The sequence below is a fragment of the Denticeps clupeoides genome, chromosome 2 (genome assembly GCF_900700375.1).
Source record: "Denticeps clupeoides chromosome 2, fDenClu1.1, whole genome shotgun sequence".
Lineage (NCBI taxonomy): Eukaryota > Metazoa > Chordata > Actinopteri > Clupeiformes > Denticipitidae > Denticeps > Denticeps clupeoides.
This window is the reverse complement of record NC_041708.1, coordinates 17,165,975-17,188,054: the sequence shown is the minus strand read 5'-3', so window position 1 is coordinate 17,188,054 and position 22,080 is coordinate 17,165,975. Positions and strand designations below refer to the sequence as shown.

Sequence of the window (22,080 nt, the reverse complement as noted above, 5' to 3'; positions counted from 1 at the left end):
TGCAGTGGACCACACACCACTGTTCTGCACCAAACATCTCGTTTCATTCTGCAGCTCTGCCAGGTTGATTTAGGTCCTACAACACTTACTGGAGGAAGCTGGCTTGGATCCACTGGCACAGAGTAGATCAAGTTCTTCTGACAATAGGACAGGAAACTGGAGGGAGAGAGTGGTGATGACTAGGAAATGAGGGGCTGAACTGAGGCATTTGTTGCAATACAGGAAGTCTAATGAAAGAACAGTAGCCAAATAAACACACACACACAACCACAACAAAGTGTGTGTGTACGAGAAGTGAAGACATCTCTGTGCTTTCTGGTGAATTGTAGAGTGAAATCCATGAACAGACGGAATCCCTTGTGAAAGTTGGGTTATACAGCGGGACGAGGACAGCAGCTGCATGGTGCTTGGGATTCAGGTATAAATGTGTAAATCAGAAAATTAATTTGTCATTATATTTCTGCATTTGATGTGTTGTTGTTGTTGCACATTGGCTAGTGTGGCCTTTCATTCTGCTTCTGAGTGAACCGACTAGCAGTGGTGTTACAGAAAGATAAAAAAATCTTATTTATAAAAAAAAGTTTGTGTAATGCTGAATGGTTGAATGTCTTTTGACAAATGAGAGCAAGCAAAGTATTTGTCAGGTCTGCATATTTGTGCATAAGGATGAAAGAGTGCTGATCCAAAAGGTTTTATATGAAGAAACAAAACCGTGTTCCTTAAATCTGCTCTGTAAACTCTGATATTGTATCATATAACCATCTTATCAATGTTTCTGATATATATTTTTAAAGCTTTTTACACTAATACTACATGAGGATTATTAATTCATCCACATACATGTATACATGGTTAAACCTTACATTAAATAATCCTCAAATGTCACATCAAATTAATTATTAATCTACACAAGGAAGCCTCCTACAGAAAACCAAAGCGACACTAGATTTATTAAACTGAACAAATGCAGATTTTTGTTGCTGATGTGCAGCTATTAGAAATCATGTGATGGCTGCTAGTTTCTTTGTGGTCGGCAGTATGTGCTCTTTTGGTTTCCTCTACACTCGGCCTCTTCTAGTTGGAGTTTAATGTCAGTGCGTAAAAAGCAGTTGCAGTAACAAAGTTTTGTTTGAATTTTTCAGCAGAATCAGAGTGACTATGAACTCAAGTCTAAGCAACTCATCACTGAAATGCACTCGCGACACCACTGTGACAGCTGTGGTCTTCCCCTGCCTGTACAGCCTACTGTTCTTGCTGGCCCTGGTGCTTAACTGCCTTGCTGCATGGATCTTCTTCCAGATTCGCAGCACCACCACCTTCATGGTCTACCTGAAGAACGTGGTGGTGGCTGACCTCCTGATGACCCTCACCATCCCCATTAAAGTGCTGACAGACCTGGACGTGGGCTCCTGGCGCCTCCGTGCCTTCTACTGCCGCTATTCTGCTGTTCTCTTCTATATCACCATGTACATCAGCATCATCTTGTTGGGTCTCATCAGTCTGGACCGCTTCTTGAAGATTGTGAGACCCTTTGACAAGTGTGCTCTGCAGAGGGTTGGAGTGGGACGGGTGGTATGTGCTACAGTCTGGGCTGTCATGCTTTCGCTTGCTCTACCTAACATCATCCTGAGTGACCTCTACCCAGGTGAGGCACCAAAGGGTCGGTTGAAGTGCAGCTCCATGAAGGGGCACACTGGTCTAATGTGGCACGAAGGCTTCAATTATTTCTGCCAGGTGGTGTTCTGGGGCACGTTGGCGGTCATGGCTGTGTGCTACACCTTCATAAGCAGGAAGGTGTATAAGTCATACCGAGCCTCCCGAAGTGGCTCTGGGAAGGCCAGCCGGAGCACCAAGGCCAAGGTTATTAACATCGCATCTCACTTGTATGTTCACATGTTAGTTACAGAATGGATTGATTTATTTAGTGAAAGTGTCCCATTTGTGTGTTACTTTGATCTGTCACTTGCAGTCTAGCATGAAAACATAGTTGATTCACCCTCCACGAAGCAAAAGTATTCATACTAAATACAACTAAAGAAAGCAGCCACCCACAACATTATATGCTTCATATCGTGCAGGTTCCCATAGTGCTACTCAGAGATGGGACATAGCAACCTTAATATTTTTTGCTACTGTACTTTTTTTCCAGTCAACTACATGCTTTTACAGTTGCACTCAATGTTGTCATAATAAATTTGGCCTTTTCTAAAATCCGAACAGGATTCAAAACAGGATCAAAATTATACACACAGGCTCAAATATACACACACAGGAAAGGCAAGGACTCCACATTAGTATCCCATTCGTCAGTGTTACTTTACTTCTTCAGTTTTAATGTTGTGACTGACTTACATTTCATACATCTTAGAATATGTTTTTTGTTTCAGATTAATAATGATGCTGCTCACATAATATTGCGACTGGTAAAACAAGGGAGTAAGGTGGAACGATATTTAAAGAGCCATATTGATGGAACAAACATACTTGAAAAGACTATTATTACAAACCATCTGCTGTTTTAATGCTGTAACATAATGACCCAAAAAACCTCTGACATCTGATGTCTCTTTTTCTCATTTGTACAGGTGTTTGTGGTGGTTGCTGTGTTCTTTGTGTGCTTTGCACCCTTTCACTTTGCCCGTGTGCCATACACCCTCACTCAGACCCGAAGTTCATCCAGTCACTGCTGGTCACAGAACATCCTTTATGTCACCAAAGAAGCCACATTGTGGATGTCATCCACAAACATCTGCTTGGACCCACTTATCTATGTCTTTCTGTGCCGTGTGTTCCGCAGCAAACTGACAGCCGCCTTCAGTCGGAAGCCACTGGCCCCTGGGGCCATGGAGTCTGTCACCGAGACCTCCACTCGACTGGAACTGTCTCAAACACACAAACCACATAACCTCACCCAAAAATAAACTGTGTGTTGCATTTCATCTTGGGAGTCAGATATTCAATGTGGAAAAAACCCTGAAGAAAAATGGACCTCAATATCCAAGATGGCTGCCCCCTTCAAGATTACTTAATGCCGGGTTAAAACATACTATTTATGAAACCTTCGGTTTTACATGTCTCTTCTATTGGGTTTTACAGAGAATGCTGTCAAAGTTATATCTCAGGAGATGTTGCCATATGGTGTGCTGCATGGTCTTGCCAGCAATAGCTAACAATTTATCGTTTACAGTATTGTTTACAGTTGATTACAGACTTGCAAACTTCGACTCCTGAGGGAAGTAGAACACGGCAAAAACGCCGCAGTGAATCAATACAACACAGATCGCTTTATTACATTTCAAACTTGGGTCTAACTTGGACTCTAGAAAGTGAGAGAAATGCATGAATAATCTGGATCCTCTAGCCAGGATATAAGAGAATTGTTTCAGCCTAAAATCAATGTTTTTGGTTTTTTTTAATGCACGTTTCAAAATATTAACTAAATAAAGGCATGTTTTGTTTTTACCAGTTTAGGCTGTGAGATTTTTTCTCTGTATAATTAATTGCAGCTTGACCTTTTCCAGAATTTTCCAGTTTTGTTCTTTAACGCGCAGGATTGACGCAATGATTGGGTTCTAGGTGCTTTCAACTGATTAAAAGTGTAACTAATCACATTTTTTCAATGAATTAATCATGATTAATTAAAATCATTGTTAAGACAAGCTTGCTATGTGGCATATTTAAAACTAGGACAGACAACAGTGAGAAAGAGTCTCAGACGGGAGTGACAGGAAGATTATCTGTTTTACAGTGACACTAACAGTAAATAAAAATGTATGTAAACGTTTAAAAAAAAAAAAAAAAAGCAATTTTTATTAACTTATTGCACCCCAACAAAAAAATGAGCAAACGCAGCATGTGCAACACATACCCCAAGTGACTTGTCCCAGTGTTTGAGTACCTCGGCAGTACATAATAACGTAAATATGCTCACAAAAAAACAGCACCACTTATTACCATTACTACAAAAACACAATATTGTTCTGCAGGATGTTTAAATGAAGTTCATTGATGATGGAGATGGTAGTCTTATCTCTTTTCTGGAGATCTGAAGTAGCTTGGACACAGTCCAGTTCATCTTTATGGGCGCATGGTGCAGAGAAGGAGGGAGGAAAAAGAAGGTTTGCTTTTAGCTCAGCATGGATAATGGCTCACTTACCATGCTCCCTGTTTGTCTCACAGCATTTTTGGATGGATGAAGATTCTCACGGATTACAGCATTTATGTGCTCAGGGCTCGTACAATGCTATCTGATTGTGTTGAAGCTGTTTTATTCTGACATTATGGATAATATTATAATTTGGACCTTTTGTACACACACTGTCATAAACTTTCATTATTGTAAGGTTGCCCAGAATTCATTGGGTTGGTTGAAATCACATTTAATTAGACATTGAATTAACGTTAAATATTCTAAATAAATATTTTAGACCTTGGTGTAACATATGGTTGTGTACTAAAGACAGATCTCGTTGTTAACTAATGCTGGCCTTACATCATACTTTTCAAATGATTTCAGAGTTGCACAGAAATTTCTCCAAATAAGAAAAAGGAAGATGGTGTCTCGCTCCTTACCCCCTACTGCTATTAAAGACAGCAACATATGAGACACTGTCTGCTTTAATCAGTTATAAAAGTATCTGCCAAAGTTAAAATAAAAAAGCAATAAAAGGGGGCTTTTCACAATTTTACCTGATTTTTTATATACACATCTTTATCCAACATACATTCTTAGCACTCAAGTAATATGAATCATATGCTTTAAAAATCTTTGCAATAGAACTCCACCCCCCAAATCCAAGCAACTGTCACCATCTCATCCATTGAGGATCAGAAACGAGGTCGCCGATGGCGGCCAGTGTATCTTGTATCTGCCCTTACTTCCCTGAAAATATACAAAACAGGAAAAGTAATTAAAGATCTAATACAGTGAACAGTGCCACCATGGCCCCTCAACAGAGAGCACAAATGCATCTACAGCGGCCCAGTAAGGAGAATGGTGCATGCAACTCAACCAACCTGCCCTGACGACGGCGCCTCTCCTTCTTCTCCAGGATCCAGTCTCGGCTCTTTTTTACAGACTTCCCCTTCATGTTTTTAAAGCAGGATCTAAAATTAAAGTTTAAAGTGAAGTGATTGTCACATGTGATACACAGCAGCACAGCACATGGTGCACACAGTGAAATTTGACCTCTGCATTTAACCCATGACCCTGAGTGAGCAGTGGGCAGCCATGACAGGCGCCCAGGGAGCAGTGTGTGGGGACAGTGCTTTTGCTCAGTGGCACCTTGGCTGATCGAACCGGCAACCTTCTGATTATGGGGCCGCTTCCTTAATCGCTAGGCCACCACTGCCCCCCCTAACAAATTGTGGTTCAATCAAGATGGCAAATAATGATTGAGAGTTTTGCAGAGTTTCTCCATTCAGTTGTCCCTTCAGGTGCTGAAACATGTTCAAGTGTCACAGAAAAATGAATTAAAAGGCCTTGCTGTTCTAACACTTCTGGAGGTGACTGTACCGGCATTTACATTTAAAGCATTTATCAGACGCCCTTATCCAGAGCGACTTACAATCAGTAGTTACAGGGACAGTCTCCCCCTGGAGCAACATAGGGTTGAGTGTCTTGCTCAGGGACAGTAAGTGGGATTTGAACCTGGGTCTTCTGGTTCATAGGAAAGTGTGTTACCCACTAGGCTACTACCACCCCATTATGTAGAGGCTTCCAATAGAATACAGTGTTCACTAATAAAAGCCTACCACTTGAAAAGATGAAGTGATGTTTAGGAAATAGAAGTTTCAACGTGGTAGTTGAAAGCAGAGGGAGTGTCAGAGGGAGGAAAATCCAACAGGCTGGAGCTGCTGCCTTGTGGAACGACCACCTCTTGTGACTCTTGGTCTGTCCAGGCAGTGCAGGAAAACTGTTTGTCCTTCACTGAAAAAGGACAAGACCCTCACCCAACACCACAGAGCTGACAACACAAACCTCTGAGCAGTAAACTGAGCCTGACTGGAGACCCCCCTGTCGGCCACCTCGGTCCCGAGGCCCTAAAGCAGAAAACAATACCCTTGTGAAGAACAGAGCATTGGCAGCGGCTCCTCACTCACTCAAAGCACAGATGCGTACCTTGGGCAGGACTCCTGACACTCCAGCAAACAGACAGAGGAAGAACCTGGACACAGTGATGTAGGACAAATGGGGGCAGGGTTGTGAGGTACGTAGTGGAACTATGAAAACAGCAAAGGCACACGTTGCCGACCTCTTCGACTAGGTCCAAAGTTATGGAGGGCTAGGAGTGCCAAAATTAAATAAACAGATTAATAATTGAATTATAAAATATGCCATGAATTATTTGAAATGGGAAATTTAGACAATTAATTAAATTCCCTTTTATATAACTTTCAGCACATCATGCAACGATCGGTCTGACCCATCAAAGTGAATGAGCGGGACTAACAATTCATTTACGGCACTCGTAACACTCCATACAAACTATGATTTCTTCATGGTCTTATTTAGATATTTATTTTACTTTTTAAACAAACACCTTAAAGCTGTTGTGACCAGGGGAAAATTACCATAAAAACAGAAGAAGTCACTAAACTACACATCAGCAGACGCTACTTTTTTCCACAGCGACTCATTTTAAAAGTCGGTCTAGATTATCTACATCATCTTTGTATACACCAAGCAACATAACAGAAAGGGTTAAATCAAGTACGCAAATCAGAGTCCAAAACTAAACAGGACCCTGGTGGAAGACTCACTTTTTGGCCTTGCTGCTGTTGGGGTAATCGACCACGATGCCCCCAGTGAAGCCCGCCTTCATCGCCTGGGCTGTGATCAGCTCCAGCTGGGGAGCCGACAGCAGAGGTGAGGTTCCCGCAAACATGCCTCTCTACTCGACACCCGCGCCGACGACACACACTCACCTGCTGCGAGTTCTCCGGATAAACCTGGAAGACTGCACGCGCTCCGCGGGCCTAATGCGCGCAGATGCAGGAAAACAATGAGAATTCTACACAAGCAACATAAACTCGGTGCATGTAAGAACACCTCTGGTCATACCAGCGAGGAATAGAGAGTGCTGAAAAAGGTGTGGAGTCTTCTGGGTGGGCTGTGGGACTTCTTGTCTGCGTTGCACAGCCATTGCAGGGCAGATATGCTGCAGAAAAGAGGAAAATAACGATGCACTTCTTCACAAAATTCGTCTTTAATACAGTGCTCCTCGTTACCTGATACAGCCATCAAAGGATCCAGCTCTGAAAGGCAATCCCTGACCCATGTCTCCCAGTACCAGGTCGCCCTCTACCTCCCGATCAAGAGCCACATCTGAGGGTGAACATGAGGAGTAGTCAGAACTGACTTTACAGCAGAACATTGACAAAAGCAGTGATGGCTGCTCTCGCTCACCCAACATGGCCACACTGATGTCCACACCAACCCAGTGGTGTCCTTCCTCAGACAGGTAATCTCCACTCAAGCCTGAGCCACAGCTTCTCACACACACACAGACACAATTAGTGTTTTCTGCAGGGCCTGAGAACTCAAACCCTACAGCAGAGACAAACATGGGCAAGCAAAGCTTCTACAGGAAATTACATGACTGTCATATGCAAGAAGCCTCCAGAGTGCTGCCAGCCTCCCAAGAGGTTTGTGAAAAAAACAATGCTAGAATGAGAATTCAATATTTCTTTTTACCAAGAGATGTGGGTGCAGTATTAGTGATCATAAATGTCTAAATAAGAAATATAGCATTCACTTCTGTCTAACTGATGTCCAAACACCAGACGTATGTCAGGTTGCTTATAGTAATCTCTCACTCACTCTTTTTGGAAAATAAATCATGGTTTCGTTTAAAAAGTTGCCGATTCCCGCCGGAAGTGGTGGGCTAGTGGTGGACTGGGGCAGTGGTGGGCTAGTGGTTAAGAAAACAGCCTCATAAACAGTGTTTCAAAATGACAATCACTTCACTTTCACTTTAAAATGTTAAAGCAAAAAGTCCCTCTAAAGGAAAATACTTTAGTAAAGTACAGAATCAATCATGAAAAAACTACTTAAGTACAGTAGTAGGTAGACAGTAACAGAGTAACATTACTGTGTACCTCAGAATTTCTTCCAAGATGCGTGATTAGTTAGAAGATGTTTGCATCCACTAATGTTAATGGAATGTGCCTGCTTAAGTGTATCCAACACTGTTCAGTTCAGCTTGGTTCCATCACAGTGCCTTCACGTGGCCTTGGGGGACACATACCCAACATCAAGCAGGAGACACGTATGGTCCTCAGGCAGGTTCAGCAGCTCAACCGCACGCTCCGACATCTGCCTCTGGATCTCAATTATTCGTGAGCTGTGAAGCAGAAACCCGTCTCATCGGGGCGGCCTGACCAGAACATCACGGCCAATGTCTGGAATATTAACACACTTACTTTTGAGAATATTTCTTTGCCTCTTCTTCGTTGTAGAACTGCGTGGAAATACACACACACACACACACACACACACAAGGCTGATTTAACACTGCACACACCAATCACAATGAATCAATAACGATACACACTTGTACACAGCTGTAAGAATGGTACAATTAACATGAGGAGCAGAGCAGAAGCTACACGCAATACCGACACACGACATTCATACACACACTACGCACAGTCCTACAACCACTCACTACACATGCACAACTACACCAACATCCTCACCAGCTCCGGCGGCGCCGTGTGCTCCGGTCTGCGGCAGCTGGAAGACATGCTGAACAGAAAGACAGGAGAGCGCCGCGGAGCCCTAAGACGGTCACTTCCCCCGGAGCCACCGGCGCCCCGAATACAACCACGTGGCCGGGCTGCGTGACGTAATATTCCTGCGACGGAGCCACGGGCCTTTCAACCAGAGCGATCATACGAAATAAATCATCTGTCCCAGCAGACGGAGGACGTGGGAGGAAAGCACCCCGCCCCCGTATTGTATTGTATAAGTTATGCTTTTCCATACGTCCGTATGAGTTATGTCTTAATTCAGTGCCTTTATTATTTGCGTGTAAAAGTTTGAATTATCATGCATAATTATTTGTATTTTATTTTCACCAGTCATCCTTTCTCTTCTTTTTTTTTGTTTTAAAACATAGTTTAGTCAATGAACAGTGAACAAAACAACAATATACGAACAGATAATACCTGAGTTAGTCTGGTTCTCTAGTTAGAGCCTGTCTGTGGCTGGATTTTTTCTGCTCTAATCCAGTGGTCAGCAGCATGTATGTGTGAGATGCATGAGCGTTGGCTACTTAACGGATTTTATTCACAGAAATATAAAGTATGTCCAGTACATCACTTTGTACAAAATTGCACAGACTCCTTAAAACTCAGAGAAAAATAGCAGTAAATGTTAGAAAAGACAAAAACCATCTATACTGTGAAGTAAACATTTCAAATGCCCTCCAGAGGATCATATCAAAAAGTGAGTGATATGGTACTATATAAATAAATATATTAGGAAAAAATTGTATTTACAATGGCAAAATGACATATATTTAAAAAATACTACTCAGGTTTCAGATTGGCACGTGTATGTGTCCACTCAAAGTGGGAGAAAAAGGGACGAGGATTAGACAAGCCCCACTGACTGGCTGGGTGTGTTTTGCGCACATCTACTCAAAACACTCAACATGAATTAAGCATCTCAAACAAGGGAAAATTAATAAAAACATTATTAATGACATTGACTTTATAGGGGCAGTGGTGGCCTAGCAGGTAAGGAAATGGACCCATAATCAGAAGGTTGCCAAATGTGATGCATAGGGATGGGACAGAGAATGTTCTCAGGTGTCTCATGCCAGTATTTCAGTGTGAGAATGGTCAGTAAGGGTCACGGCCTGCACGCTTCTGATTGTAAAGGGTTTGGCTCAGGACTGTTGGTCAGGTGCAGATGGGCTTCAGTAGAAGGAGTACTGGTTCTCCACAGCTCTGGTCCTCCTCGCTCCTCCATCACTGTCATGGTAGTCTTCTGTGGAGATGCCTGGCAGTTCCAGCAGATGTTCAGCACTGTTGCTTCGGCTGTGGAGTCCGACTCCTACTGCCCCAAGATCTCCCCTGGTAAGGAGCTGTGCTGTGGGGGAGGAAGAGGAGTTGGAGGAGAGGGGCCCGTCAGCACTGGTGGGGGCCGACTGCAGGGTCCCAGGCAAATGGTAGGAAGGTGGGGAGGGCTCTGTCTGACAGGCAGGCTCTCGTGGTGGGCTGGGCAGCTGTGACAGGTCTGCTGGGAATGAGAGAGCCAGTAAAACGTCAACTTGCTCATCATATATGCTAACTAGCCACCAGAGGGCGCCAACCTTCACTAGCCAGGACAACATTATTTATTTATCTATATATTAAAAAAAAAAACATAATAATACAAAAAAAAACACATGGTGGCATTTTTCAATATTCACCTTCATGAGTTTGTGAGAGAGACATCCAGGGCCTAAAGGACCAGCTCTGTAGGTCTGTGGCTTAATGACCCCACCCACTGCTCCAGAGGCAGTGATTAGCCTGGAGGTGGGTGGAGGTAGCAGAGCAGGAAGGGCGGTAGTGCAGGTTCATGCTCTCGGGGTATCAGACTCACCTGCTGATGTGCGTTGGGCCTGAACATAGGAGCGCAGAGTGATGTCAGCAGATCCTCCAGACTCCAGTGGGATGGGGTGGGCGTGGAAGTGACGTAGCATATCTGACACTGACTGGAACCAGAGGTGGTGTACATGGCACTGACCGTTATCATTAACCGACAGCCTCAGATGCTGAAACACACAGAAGCACAGTTGGAATTTACTCTACCACTTCTGCACCACATCACCATGTCTCCACTCTACAGAAATTTACATTCATACACACACAAATAAAAAAAAAAAGGGCATTCAGAAATGTACCACGCAGGGCATGTTCACTAATGTCACATTCAGTTAACTAGTGTTAATGCTTGAATTCAGAGGAAAATTGAGGTGAAAGAGAGGCTGTTCTACATCTGGAGGTGCATGTAATGTATGGACACGGGGGGGTAAATTGTCCAGAATGAGGAAATAGGTTGAGTTAGAGCTGTCAATCACAAAAACATTCTCCTCCATTCTCCTCAGGTTCCTCCTCTCCAAGATACAGGTAACTAGCTCCTTTCTCATTAGTTCATGTCAGGATTAACATATACAAACACCCCCACCAGCTGACTCACCTTGGCCTTCCCCTGGAAGTTGAAGGTAAGAACGTATTCTCCAGGTCGCGTCTCACTTTGGCGGATCACAAACAGGCCATGGCTATGAGCCCCGCCCAGTAGCACCAGCTGTGCTGCACGGACCCGTGATAGTGTGCCATGAAACCATGGGTAACCAGCAAGGCTGCCCGGCCCCTCCTGCTCTGCAGATCCCTCTGATGGACCTAATGGAAGAGGAGCAGAATTTCTTCCTGTTCTACTGTTGATGAATGACGAATAATATCTGTTCAAAATGTGTGTGTGTTACCTGTGGGGTAGCAGTGACCCTGAGGCTCAGCAGACTGGAGGAAGCACTCCAGCAGAATGTGTGAGGGGTGCTGAGTAAACGGCAGTTCCCTACAGCGGACAGACGGGGTGCTGTAGGGATCTGCTGCAGTTCCACAGGACCTCTCTGGGGCACGGTGAAAACCTGATAACACAGATACAGACCTCCTTCAAACAAAATTCACATAGAAAAAAAGGAGCAAGGAGTGAACAACACTGTAAGTCAGGAGGCTCTATATAACAACCAATCTCAAACCATTGCAAATCTCCCTCACAGGAAGATGAGGGTGTTGGCAAAGTGCACGGCATGGTGCTGTCAGTTCACATTTTCATTCAGTCATCAGTAGCCAGCAGGATGCATGGCATCCCCACATAAATAAGCTAGTGGCTGGGCCGCCCCCAACCTTTTCCAGTGCAGGCCTGCTTCCATCAGTCTTGGGTGCATGGAGAAGAAAAGTCAACCGATGCTCGAGCTGAGATGATCCGTGGATGAGCATGCAGATATTCTGCACAAGGTGCAAGAGGTGGACCAAGTAATCAGCCGGAAAATGTGGGTTTTGATTTCGATTTGTTGTAGTTAATGGACAAATCTGAGCATACAAACTATCTTATTATCTAATTATATGTGTGCATACTGATACATTAATTAAAACAGTGAAAAGATAAAGGTAATTAGGCCGGTGCCCGGGCGCCTGCCATGGCTGACCACTCCTCACAAAGGCTGTGCTGCAGTGTATCACAATGATCACTTCACTTTCACTTATTAATTCTTTCGTCTACAGAAAATGTAAAGAGGTTTATAAAAAAAAATGTTTCCAAAAGCTAGAAGGGTCTATATCAGGGGTGGGCAAACTACAGCATTCGGGCCACATCCGGTCCGTGGGTCTAATCTTGCCCGCAGAAGATATATATAGAACTGCCAAAAAATTAGACTAATGATGACTGCTCTCATTTAAACTCGTCCTGTAATGCCTGGCCTTCCACCAGGTGGCGCATTTGGCACAGATGAAGCTGAATATCTTTGTCTGGGTTTTTACACTGACTTGCTCCGTAAGGTGATGCAAGAAAGATGAGGAGGTGCAGAGTTAGAGTCTGCCAATTATGTATTGGTAACGAAAGTAATGTCTGGGGTGAGGGACATCTTTCACCATGATGTTAATAAATGTATAAATGACATTAGATTTGTGCATGCACAATTTGAACATACACATTTGAACAGTGTGGTGAGCTTTCGCACAGCACCCATTCTGGCTGAAATAAGAGCTTTTTGTTTAGCCAAGGTCAACCGTGCAACACAACCATTTTTTACTTACTGACTGCTCTTACTCTCTGGAACCATGCAATGGAGACGGTGCCTAAACGCCCACCTACACTAAACTGTGTTTAACCTCCATGTAAAGCACATCGCAATATTCAAATATTTACATCCAACCCACTCATTTCCTTTTCTTTCTTAGCAAGCCTTTCTCCGAAGTGAAGGCTGATCAGCAACATTGTTCCCAATAAAGTAAATGTGAATAATAACACTGTAATGCCTTTTTTGGGGCAGTGGTGGCCTAGCAGTTAAGGAAGTGGCCCCGTAATCAGAAGGTTGCCGGTTCGAATCCCGATCCGCCAAGGTACCACTGAGGTGCCACTGAGCAAAGCACCGTCCCCACACACTGCTCCCCGGGCGCCGGTCATGGCTGCCCACTGCTCACTCAGGGTGATGGGTTAAATGCAGAGGACAAATTTCACTGTGTGCACCGTGTGCTGTGCTGCTGTGTATCACATGTGACAATCACTTCACTTTTAAAACTTTTTTTTTTTTTTTTTTTTTATGTTTATGTGGCCCCTGAACATAAAAGTGGTTGCCCACCACTAGTCTATAGGAAAGACTGGGATTCTGTAATCTTTGTGTAGGCTTTGGTTTTAGAACTGAATACAGTCGCATCTGCCAAATTTCCCGACACTGTGCTGTGTGATAAGTTATTGCCGCTATGCCACACTGGTTTGTGTGTGGTCATGTGAATGCATGGCTATGTCTGAATAGTGAAACATAGTCATGGGTTACATCTACTGGTGGCATCTGTCTGGCAAAAATAAAGCATATGAACAGTTTTAAAAAAGAACAAGTTGGGTGTTGCCCAATGTAGTGAAGTTTGAGTAGTTTTTGTCGGCAGGTAGCTGTAGTGATGGGATAGTGCAAGAGGGTCGGGAGTGGTTGGGCAGAAAAAGGAGGTCACACAGATGGACCAAGAGCACCAAGAGTCTTTCAGGGCCAGCAAGGTGCCTGTACAGCTCAGCTTTCTGCTGGCATGTCCCCGAAGACAGGTGCTTGTTGCGGTGCATGATGGCACTAGCGCAGGGTGCTGAGTAAACTAGCACAGCTATTGGAATGGTGGAGAGTATCAGAAAACATCTCCACAAGCAGACAATTATTCTCTTTGTTAAGCCAGGAGTAAACAAACAGAAGCCAGTCGCCAGGAATGTGACATTTCTGCTTCTGCCCAGAGGTGCATGGACATCACGTGAAGTGGTCCATGGCTGCCAAGAGGGTTATCAATCCACCTGTACCACTGGGATACATGACCCAGTAGAGGTGAGATACAGGGGCTTTATCGGCAAATCCACACTCCAATGGTGCTGTCACACCTACAGGCTTTAGTGCGCTTCGATCGAACTCAAGTTCATTTCCCCCCTTGATGCAGTTCATTCCGTCTGGTGTAAACACATTAATCGCACTAAGATGCGCCACAAAACAACTACACCGAGACCCCCAAAAAGAGGTGGAAGTGAATTGATGGCTAATTTCAATGTATGCTTCCTGTATTTACTTATGTTGTTCCTGTGGTGATACATCTGACCAATCAACAGATGTACGAAAATCTCGCATGATTTGAAGTGCTTCATTTTGGTTGTCTTGGATTTTTCCCTGTGTGAAAGGAAACTATAAGCGATACAATGTTCAAACTCACTGACTGAGTCAGACCAAAGCATACATGCTAAAGTGTAAAAGCACCCAAACTGAGGATTACCTGAGGCTAGCCTATACACATGAAATAAAGAAAATGCAGAAGAGACTGAGAAGGCCAGCTGCTGGTTGTGGCTATGGAGAAAGGACAACTTCTGACAACTTGCCGCAGAAAGGGGACAAAGATCTACATCACAACCTGCACTGCATAACTGGGTTACACATTATAAATCACTAGAAGCAAAAAGAGACTGCAGACACCTTCAGACAGAAGCTCACAGCTGCAGGATGATGTAATGGAGAACTCTTTGGAGGGCTGACCATGTGGACAGGATGCCAGTTCAATGTCATCTCCACTGTCCCTGTGGTCAAAGACAGACATGAAAATTAATCACCAAAAAACATAGCTTAAAGCAGATTTAAATGAAGCCAAATTTGATGAAGTATCTTAATCTCTCTCACTATTCATACTCACTTATTTTAAACAGGTTGTGGCTGGGTCTCCCCGGGACTCTGGGTCCATTCACTAACACAATCACACCTAAGGACAATATCGAGTGACCAATCCACCTAGTGTGCATGCCTATAGATGGCAGGAGGAAACCCAAAGCAGGGAGAGCATGTGCATTTTTAACCCAGTTTTAAACCGTCTTTATTTAAATGTAATCATACGTCCCGCCTACTTCTGGCGGCTGGGGACCTAGCCAAATAAGAATCTATGGAGCGACTCAAACTTTCACAGGGGCTGTGATTTAATTGGTGGATTCAAGATTTTTCCCAGGGCACAGTTTCCCCTCTTTTATTAACTGCCATTTGAAATTGTTACTGTCCAATCGCATGAGTGTTAGTAAAGTTGGCCCACAGAGAAAGAAAATTCAGACATTTCTTTAGAGAAATATCCTTTTACAGTTCATAGTTCACATCTTATATTTATACCTGTACAGCCAGACTATCATCAGTTGAGCTGACAGCAGTGCTGCAGAGTGAGAAACGTGTTTTATTGCTTTCACTGTCTGCTTTTTCACCTTAAACACCTTTCACCAGAAGAAACACCACAACTGCTGTGTATGTGTGAAGCAGCAAGCCTGGATGCACAAACCATAAGCGGGAGTCTGAGTGGCTGTTTTTTATACTAATTATTAGTACTGATTACTCAAACAATAAGCATTGTCCCCTAGAGAATGCTCGCTTTATTGGTAATAACTATAGTAATTATTAGGGCTGTCACAATGAATTTATAAAGCTACATTTTTCTTACTTCCTGTTTGGGTCTGACCTCTGACACCGATGCAAACTGAGACCATCCCCCATCACAGATGGAAGATTTTTCTGGCCTATGTTCAGGGCCAGAGCAACACTCTTGCAGTGTGTCTGCGCAGCGCCTTCTGCATCTGGATGCTTCTTTTTGTTTAACAAGGCACAACCAGTTGAAACAGAGTGCAGAAACAGCCCTCCACAACTCTCAAAAGGCCAACATTTATCCCTCTGTTTACCCTGGCTCTATGCAGTCCTGAATGTCAGCAACCCAGGAGTTCTTCTGAAGGGAATCAATGGTCTCCAAGATGTACTCTGCACCATTTTCCACCTGCAAAAGAGCACATTCCAGCAGATCTGCAGCTAGAACCCACACCACCAATTCCCCGCTCTTTGTTGTCTGTCGGCTACTCAGCACCTCCTACCTTGAGCACAAAGGTGTTGTCCTTGTCCGGCATTTCCAGGGGCATAGTGGTCCTGACCTCCATGATGCTGGACAAGGGGATGCTCACCCTGGGTTTAGAGGACTGTGTAGGTGAACACAAGAGGGGTGAATTCACTTTCCTAGTTAGGGTGGAAGTAGTTCAAATCATTATGTCCCTAAGCAAGATACTTAACCCTGAGTGTCTCCACTGTCCCTGAACCTACTGATTGTAAGTCGTTCTGGATAAGGGCATCTGATAAATGCTGTAATTGTAAATGTAGTTTGTAAAAGTAAATGTCGGTTTTCAGGGTGTTTCAGGGTATTCTGCCTCTCTCCATTTAAACATAACTACCAAAGAGGTTCGAGTCATGAACTTCAAAACGATTTCCCCCACTGCACCAGCCATCATGTTTTCTCATTAGTTCACCTAGTCAGGGGCTTACTTCCTGTAAAGGGAAAGCTCTGATGATGGATAACAGCTCATCTGAAACAGGAAGGTGCTGTGAAAGTGGTCAGGCTCCAGGGCCGAAATGGCATTTAGCTACTGTGTTCTCTTACCTCCTTTGTAAACAGCTTTGACTTAAAAGATATATCATATGATGTTGTGTTCCTTCTGTGTCCACTGGTTTAATAACATGGCACTTTGAACAATCACTGTGTATGAAATGTGCCTGATTATCGCACAGTACACAGGCAGTTCAGTATAATCAGTATAATACCGTTATTGGACATTGGCTGATCTGTTCGTCAGCGTAAACACACCCTAAAAAGCCTCGTCAGATTGATTGTCCTGTAGCACCCCCTGCTGCATCACCTTTGGTGGAACATAGAATTCCAGGATGAATCCATCGCCTCCTTCGGAACGTGCGCCCGTCTTCCTCAGCAGCAGACGGCACTTCTGCCATTGTGCCGCTCCCATGCAGTCGGTGTCGTCGGCCACCATGTAGCGCAGCGCCCCCTCCCTCTGAATCTCCAGGAGCTCTGCGCGGTGGCCCTGTGACGGCCTGGGCAGCCTGAGCTTCTGGCTCCACCGCTCAGCCCCCGCCTCCCCGCCGGGAGCGCGGCGAGCGTCAGGCTCGGGAGAGGAGCGGCGGTGCAGGATTTCCCGCATGCCGTCCACTACGCATAGGCTCATGTTCCGCAGACTGAAGCCCTTCTTGAAGCGGGCCTTGGGACGTCCCACCGACACATCCTCGGAGCTCCGAGACTGGCCCAGTGCTGACATTTTGTGGCCAGAGTTCTGCTGAGCCCAGCTCGAAGTGGCAGTGGCCCCGCCTACTGCCCCTCCGCTGTCCATGCTGTCCAGGGATTCACTGGACGCCCCGGCGTCCTTCCGCCGCTGGTACAGACTGTGGCTGTAGGGCAGCAGACAGCCCTGGATGCCGAGGAAGGGCGCGATGCTGTACTTGGAAACAGAGGCAGCGCTGGGTGAGCCAGGGTTGCGGGCCTGATCCAGCGCTGCCGAAAAGCAGTCCAGGAAATGCTGGGCGAAGTGCTGCGAGAAGCTGACGTCAGCACCCGGCGAGTCGTAGCAGGGGTTCTCGCTAACAAAGCGGCGGAATTTGTTTGCAAAGTCGGTGGCGGAGGCTCGAGCATGAAGCTCACAGAACTCCTTCCAGTCGGGCAGCGGGCATGAGGAAAGATCCGGGCTGCCAGGCCCCCCGTCCCCATTCATCACGAAGCCATCCCAACGCCCGGCTACAGGGCTGCAGAGAGAAACAGAGATTTTACACAACAGCCAGGAACATCAAACACTGTGATATACAGTCAAATGACATGTGTCCCGTGTCTTTTCTCAGGGACAGAGATCTCTGTTAATGCTGCTTGTTCATACAGACAAATGCCATTCATGGGTCTGCTGCCCTCTCCCCTCCATGCTGCATTGTATGAATATCATTTCTGTGTGTGTTTGTGTGTGGTTGTATTGGGTGGGCACCATCAGTACCCTTCCCCTATACAAGCTGAATGATGAATAAAAATGTTGGCACTAAACCTCGCCAGTCGCGCACCAGACCAATGGCCACATTCTCTGCAGCTGAAGACCCAGGAATCATCATTAAACCTGAACTAATTCTACAAAAGCACACATACACAGAGCAAACTGAAAGGGATGTTTGTCTTTGGACGGAAATCGTTAACACATCTAATGTATGTTTATCTCATTTACAAATTAGGAAAACATGTACAGAACTATGAATTCAAGTGGAGTGGCAGGAGCTGAATTTGCCACTGGTCATATGGTGAAAGCGAAGTGAAATTTAAATTGTCACGTGTGACACACCACAGCATGGCACCCAGTGCACACCGTGTGGGGACGGTTCCTTGCTCAAGGGGACCTCAGGAGGGTAGCAAACTGTTCCTAAGAAAGTGGCATGATGACTTCATAGCATCTTTATCTTTTCTCTCTTATATATAATCTAGATAACCGTGTCCCCTCATGTACAATCAAAAGGCTTTGGGAGTGTAACAAAGAGAGAAACTATAACAACGTGAAACATCTGTCTGTATCTCCCTTTGGTCCTACTATATATATATTCTTACTATATATATATATATTTTTCTTTGTAATAAATATTAATTATGTAATATTTGTAATGTAATAAATATAAATATATAACCAAAATGACGAGAACACACGTTTGGTACAACTACTCGCCCCCAACACCAGACATGCATAATGCAGCATGAACACGTTGACATTCGCAGTCATGCACAATCAAGCACCAAGTGCTCATTCAAATACACTACATACACTAGATTCATTCTTAGGGAGGCAGCAATACCAGTTTTGAAGAATGAGTACTAGGTACTCACTCACCAGAGTGAAGTAAATATATTTTGCTACTGTACTTAAAGAGTGTTTTCATGTATCTGTACAAAAGTGTTCCCTGCCACACAATGCCTGAACATATATCACAGTGGACTAGCAGGTATCAGTACCCTGACTGGTACTGGGTCAGAACTCGCTACTAGTGTTGGTGCATCCCTTTTCCTCATTTAATTTGCACACAACACACATTTCTAAAATCTGATGAGTTAATACATGAAATCTAACTTTGGCTGACCAACACATTACTGTAGCAATATTATATAATGAGGCATAGATGCTATCAAACTGAATCACTGAAATACATAATCAATGTTTTTTTTTGGAGACCACAAGGGGGCAACATAAAAAAATATAATGTTTGGTCACTAACGCGAAGTTTAAGCCACACGAGTCGTCAAATGACTGTACTGTTTACACTACACAACTTCAATTAACCACATTCACACAGAGCGACTGAAAACCACGGAGGACTAATCAGCCACCCAGTTGGGCCTCCAATCAGGGTTTAAGATACCACTTCCATCCGACATCTAGTGCTATTTAGTGTTGCTTTATTATATGATAAGACTAACACAGGTACAAAGGTGATAGTGTCCCCCTCAGACATCAGAGGGGGCCAAAAGGGACCTCCTCTCACTTCTAATGTTCTTAGGTATTTCAGGTGTGGACTTGGGTGGCATTAACAACTGCTCCTTGCTTATTTTAACGTGTTTAAGTCATGATGCAGACACCGCAGATCATCATTGTCGAATAATTAATTGTGAAAATGCAAAAACAGCGCTAACTTATACAAATGACATCCATTATATCAATTTTTCTCTTGTTGAATTAAAGAGACCCTTCTGGCAATAAGGACAGGGACATGTGAGTCTGAGTATGAGAGTATGGAGTTCTCCTACAAAGCAAATCATTTCCTATCAAACCACACCATAAAAGCATTAGAACAGAATACTTGATATTTGTCCAAATACTTGATATTTGGTCACAATCACTGCATCAAAAATACAAGCCCAGGACACTCAATTTGAGCATGGGGCTAGTGAAAGGTCAATGGTGTCCATAATCAGATCCAACAAAAAAGAACCTTATCTTGAAGGAAAGAATCTTTTTGGTGTGTAATTCCTTCTATGTGGCATTTGGGGCAGTGGTGGCCTAGCGTTTAAGGAAGCGGTCCTGTAATCTAAAGGTTGCCGGTTCGAATCCCGGTCCGTCATGGTTGCCCACTGCTCACCAAGGGTGACACATTTCGTTGTGTCACCGTGTGCTGTGCTTCAGTGTTTCACAATGACAATCACTGGCTCAGCTGTCCACAACCTTCTGTTTTTCCTCCATTGTTTGGGTGTTTTTCTGTACAGCTACATTGAGCCTGTATGTTAATGATCATGTGCAGATCCCTTCTTTCTCCACAATTTGGCATTACTTGGTAGAGGTTCACACTTTTTCCATTACTTGGTAGAGGTTCATCTGGACAAAGGTGTTCTTAAAAGTTTTTTTCAAAAAGTGATGTGACTCATCTCTTCATTTTCTTATTTTATTGATTATGAGTGGTTTGGATCTTCCAGAATGGCCTCTATTGTTGTTCTCCAGGACACCATCAGATTTTTATACCAGTGTCCAAAAGGCATCAGAGATGTCATGGTGACGACCAAAGGCCCTTTCATTTGGATTTCTCCAGCCATGAACCATGGGAACACAATTCTGCACCATCCTTATTATATACGGGAATAATGAAAAGTTGTGGGGGTAACAATGAGATAAAGGATTTATCTTCCTTATCAATCACAAACAATTACACACAGTCACACCCTGCACCAGCAGCAGTGTCATGTCATCAAGAACATCTGATCCTGCTGTCTACAGACTTCATGTGATGCAAACAGCACCCTGAAGGAGACACTAAGCCACTTGCTGATGTCTTATAAATGTGAGTTCTGCTAACATCATTAGAAGGCCAGACCGGGTTCTGTGCAAAAGATCAGCACCGTGCCATGAGACCGGTGGAGACAGATGGGTTTACAGACATGAACCTAAGGACGAAGGTCCTTAAACCGAGTCTCATCACACTCACGCACACAAATAAAACTTGTGTGGGGGTGGTGCGGGAATCTAGTCTTTTTTTTGTTAGTTTTAGTTATTTTCTTCATTTTCTGGGGGACATTATAGACACGGAGAATGTCGTCAAGGTCTGAACAGGTGAAAACAAAGAGGCCTGCGTCTAAATGGATTAAAGGAAAAGGGCCTTGCGACGACCCCAGCACCCTCGGCGGCGCGTTTCAGCACCAGCGGACGCTGTCCAGCTGGAGCCTGCACCACTACCGCGACCGTCCGGCGCCGCAACGGAGCAAAGTGAAAGGAAGGAGAAATAAAAAGCCTCACCCGCCCGGTGTCCGTGTCACTGCATGTCGCGGCGGGCAGCGGTGGAGTGTGCCGCGCGTCGAGTTCTCCGCTCCGGGAGCGGGACTGTACGACGAACACTCAGCTCCGCGCGGTGGCCAGATCACGACATACAAACGCGCTGAAACTGCGAGGGAACGTCGTCCTCTCGCACGCTCGGTTATTTATTCTCGTATTCCACACGAGGACACAACTTCACACGCCTTACTGTAAACAGCATGGACAAATCATTCAAATAGCACTTCTGCGAATCCCATAAATAAGGATTTGATTAAGCGGACTTGGCAACGCGCGGCCCATGCTGGCACCGCCCCCACCACCGCCACAGCCGTGACTCAGTCCCCAGGCAAATCCTTAGATGCGCGCATGCGCAGACCTCATCAAGTCCTTTGACATGTACAGTAGGGAGCGTGTGGCTTAATGTAGAGTGGATATAAAATCGAAGCGAAACTGGGCAAGAGGGAACATGAACGAGGAACTGAATGTAAAACGTAGTATCACCAAATCACACGTTTTAAAAAGAAATGACCCCACGGTGTGCGTCACATTAGTAAAAGGTTATTCCAGCTCCTGTTATACATTTTCTTTCAACTAGAGACTTGATTTCACTTGATAAGGTGGTGATGTAGATAACTCTGTAGATGAACATCTATTATTTAAATAGGAGTTCCATTGCTCTTTTCTTCATTCATGAAACAGCACAAGGCCATACAGCCTGACACTGAGCATGT

General features: G+C 44.5%; 3 protein-coding genes across 7 annotated transcripts; 1 reads left to right on the top strand and 2 right to left on the bottom strand.

Moving 5' to 3' along the window:
- Positions 1 to 225: 225 nt before the first annotated feature.
- LOC114784316 (P2Y purinoceptor 13-like) lies at positions 226 to 3,462 on the top strand. 3 transcript variants are annotated; one of them, XM_028969610.1, is made up of 3 exons: positions 226 to 418; positions 1,300 to 1,860; positions 2,586 to 3,462. In XM_028969610.1, exons 1-3 carry the CDS (start codon positions 401 to 403, stop codon positions 2,919 to 2,921), a joined length of 915 nt encoding a protein of 304 aa, XP_028825443.1. In that variant the 5' UTR covers positions 226 to 400; the 3' UTR covers positions 2,922 to 3,462. The 3 variants fall into 3 exon arrangements, with proteins under 3 accessions (XP_028825443.1, XP_028825442.1, XP_028825441.1); XM_028969609.1 differs by having other exon boundaries at positions 1,146 to 1,860; XM_028969608.1 differs by having other exon boundaries at positions 1,143 to 1,860.
- Positions 3,463 to 4,674: 1,212 nt separating this feature from the next.
- Positions 4,675 to 8,890, bottom strand: bud23 (BUD23 rRNA methyltransferase and ribosome maturation factor). Of its 2 annotated transcripts, XR_003748817.1 has the most exons (13): positions 8,701 to 8,890; positions 8,425 to 8,462; positions 8,250 to 8,345; positions 7,409 to 7,491; positions 7,231 to 7,327; positions 7,064 to 7,160; positions 6,928 to 6,978; positions 6,763 to 6,848; positions 6,122 to 6,167; positions 5,981 to 6,042; positions 5,755 to 5,893; positions 5,017 to 5,106; positions 4,836 to 4,882 (listed from the first exon to the last, which is right to left on the bottom strand). XR_003748817.1 is itself a non-coding variant. In XM_028969395.1 (12 exons), the coding sequence occupies exons 1-12, from the start codon at positions 8,746 to 8,748 to the stop codon at positions 4,828 to 4,830; spliced, it is 849 nt and encodes a 282-aa protein (XP_028825228.1). In that variant the 5' UTR covers positions 8,749 to 8,883; the 3' UTR covers positions 4,675 to 4,827. The 2 variants fall into 2 exon arrangements, 1 of the variants encoding a protein (XP_028825228.1); XM_028969395.1 differs by lacking the exon at positions 5,755 to 5,893 and having other exon boundaries at positions 4,675 to 4,882; positions 8,701 to 8,883.
- Positions 8,891 to 9,270: 380 nt separating this feature from the next.
- On the bottom strand, positions 9,271 to 21,540 carry sh2b2 (SH2B adaptor protein 2). Of its 2 annotated transcripts, none has more exons than XM_028970822.1 (9): positions 21,332 to 21,540; positions 16,940 to 17,831; positions 16,127 to 16,228; positions 15,941 to 16,032; positions 14,709 to 14,809; positions 11,478 to 11,639; positions 11,192 to 11,394; positions 10,595 to 10,766; positions 9,271 to 10,249 (listed from the first exon to the last, which is right to left on the bottom strand). In XM_028970822.1, exons 2-9 carry the CDS (start codon positions 17,798 to 17,800, stop codon positions 9,927 to 9,929), a joined length of 2,016 nt encoding a protein of 671 aa, XP_028826655.1. In that variant the 5' UTR covers positions 17,801 to 17,831; positions 21,332 to 21,540; the 3' UTR covers positions 9,271 to 9,926. The 2 variants fall into 2 exon arrangements, with proteins under 2 accessions (XP_028826655.1, XP_028826656.1); XM_028970823.1 differs by having other exon boundaries at positions 9,271 to 10,246.
- Positions 21,541 to 22,080: the final 540 nt, after the last annotated feature.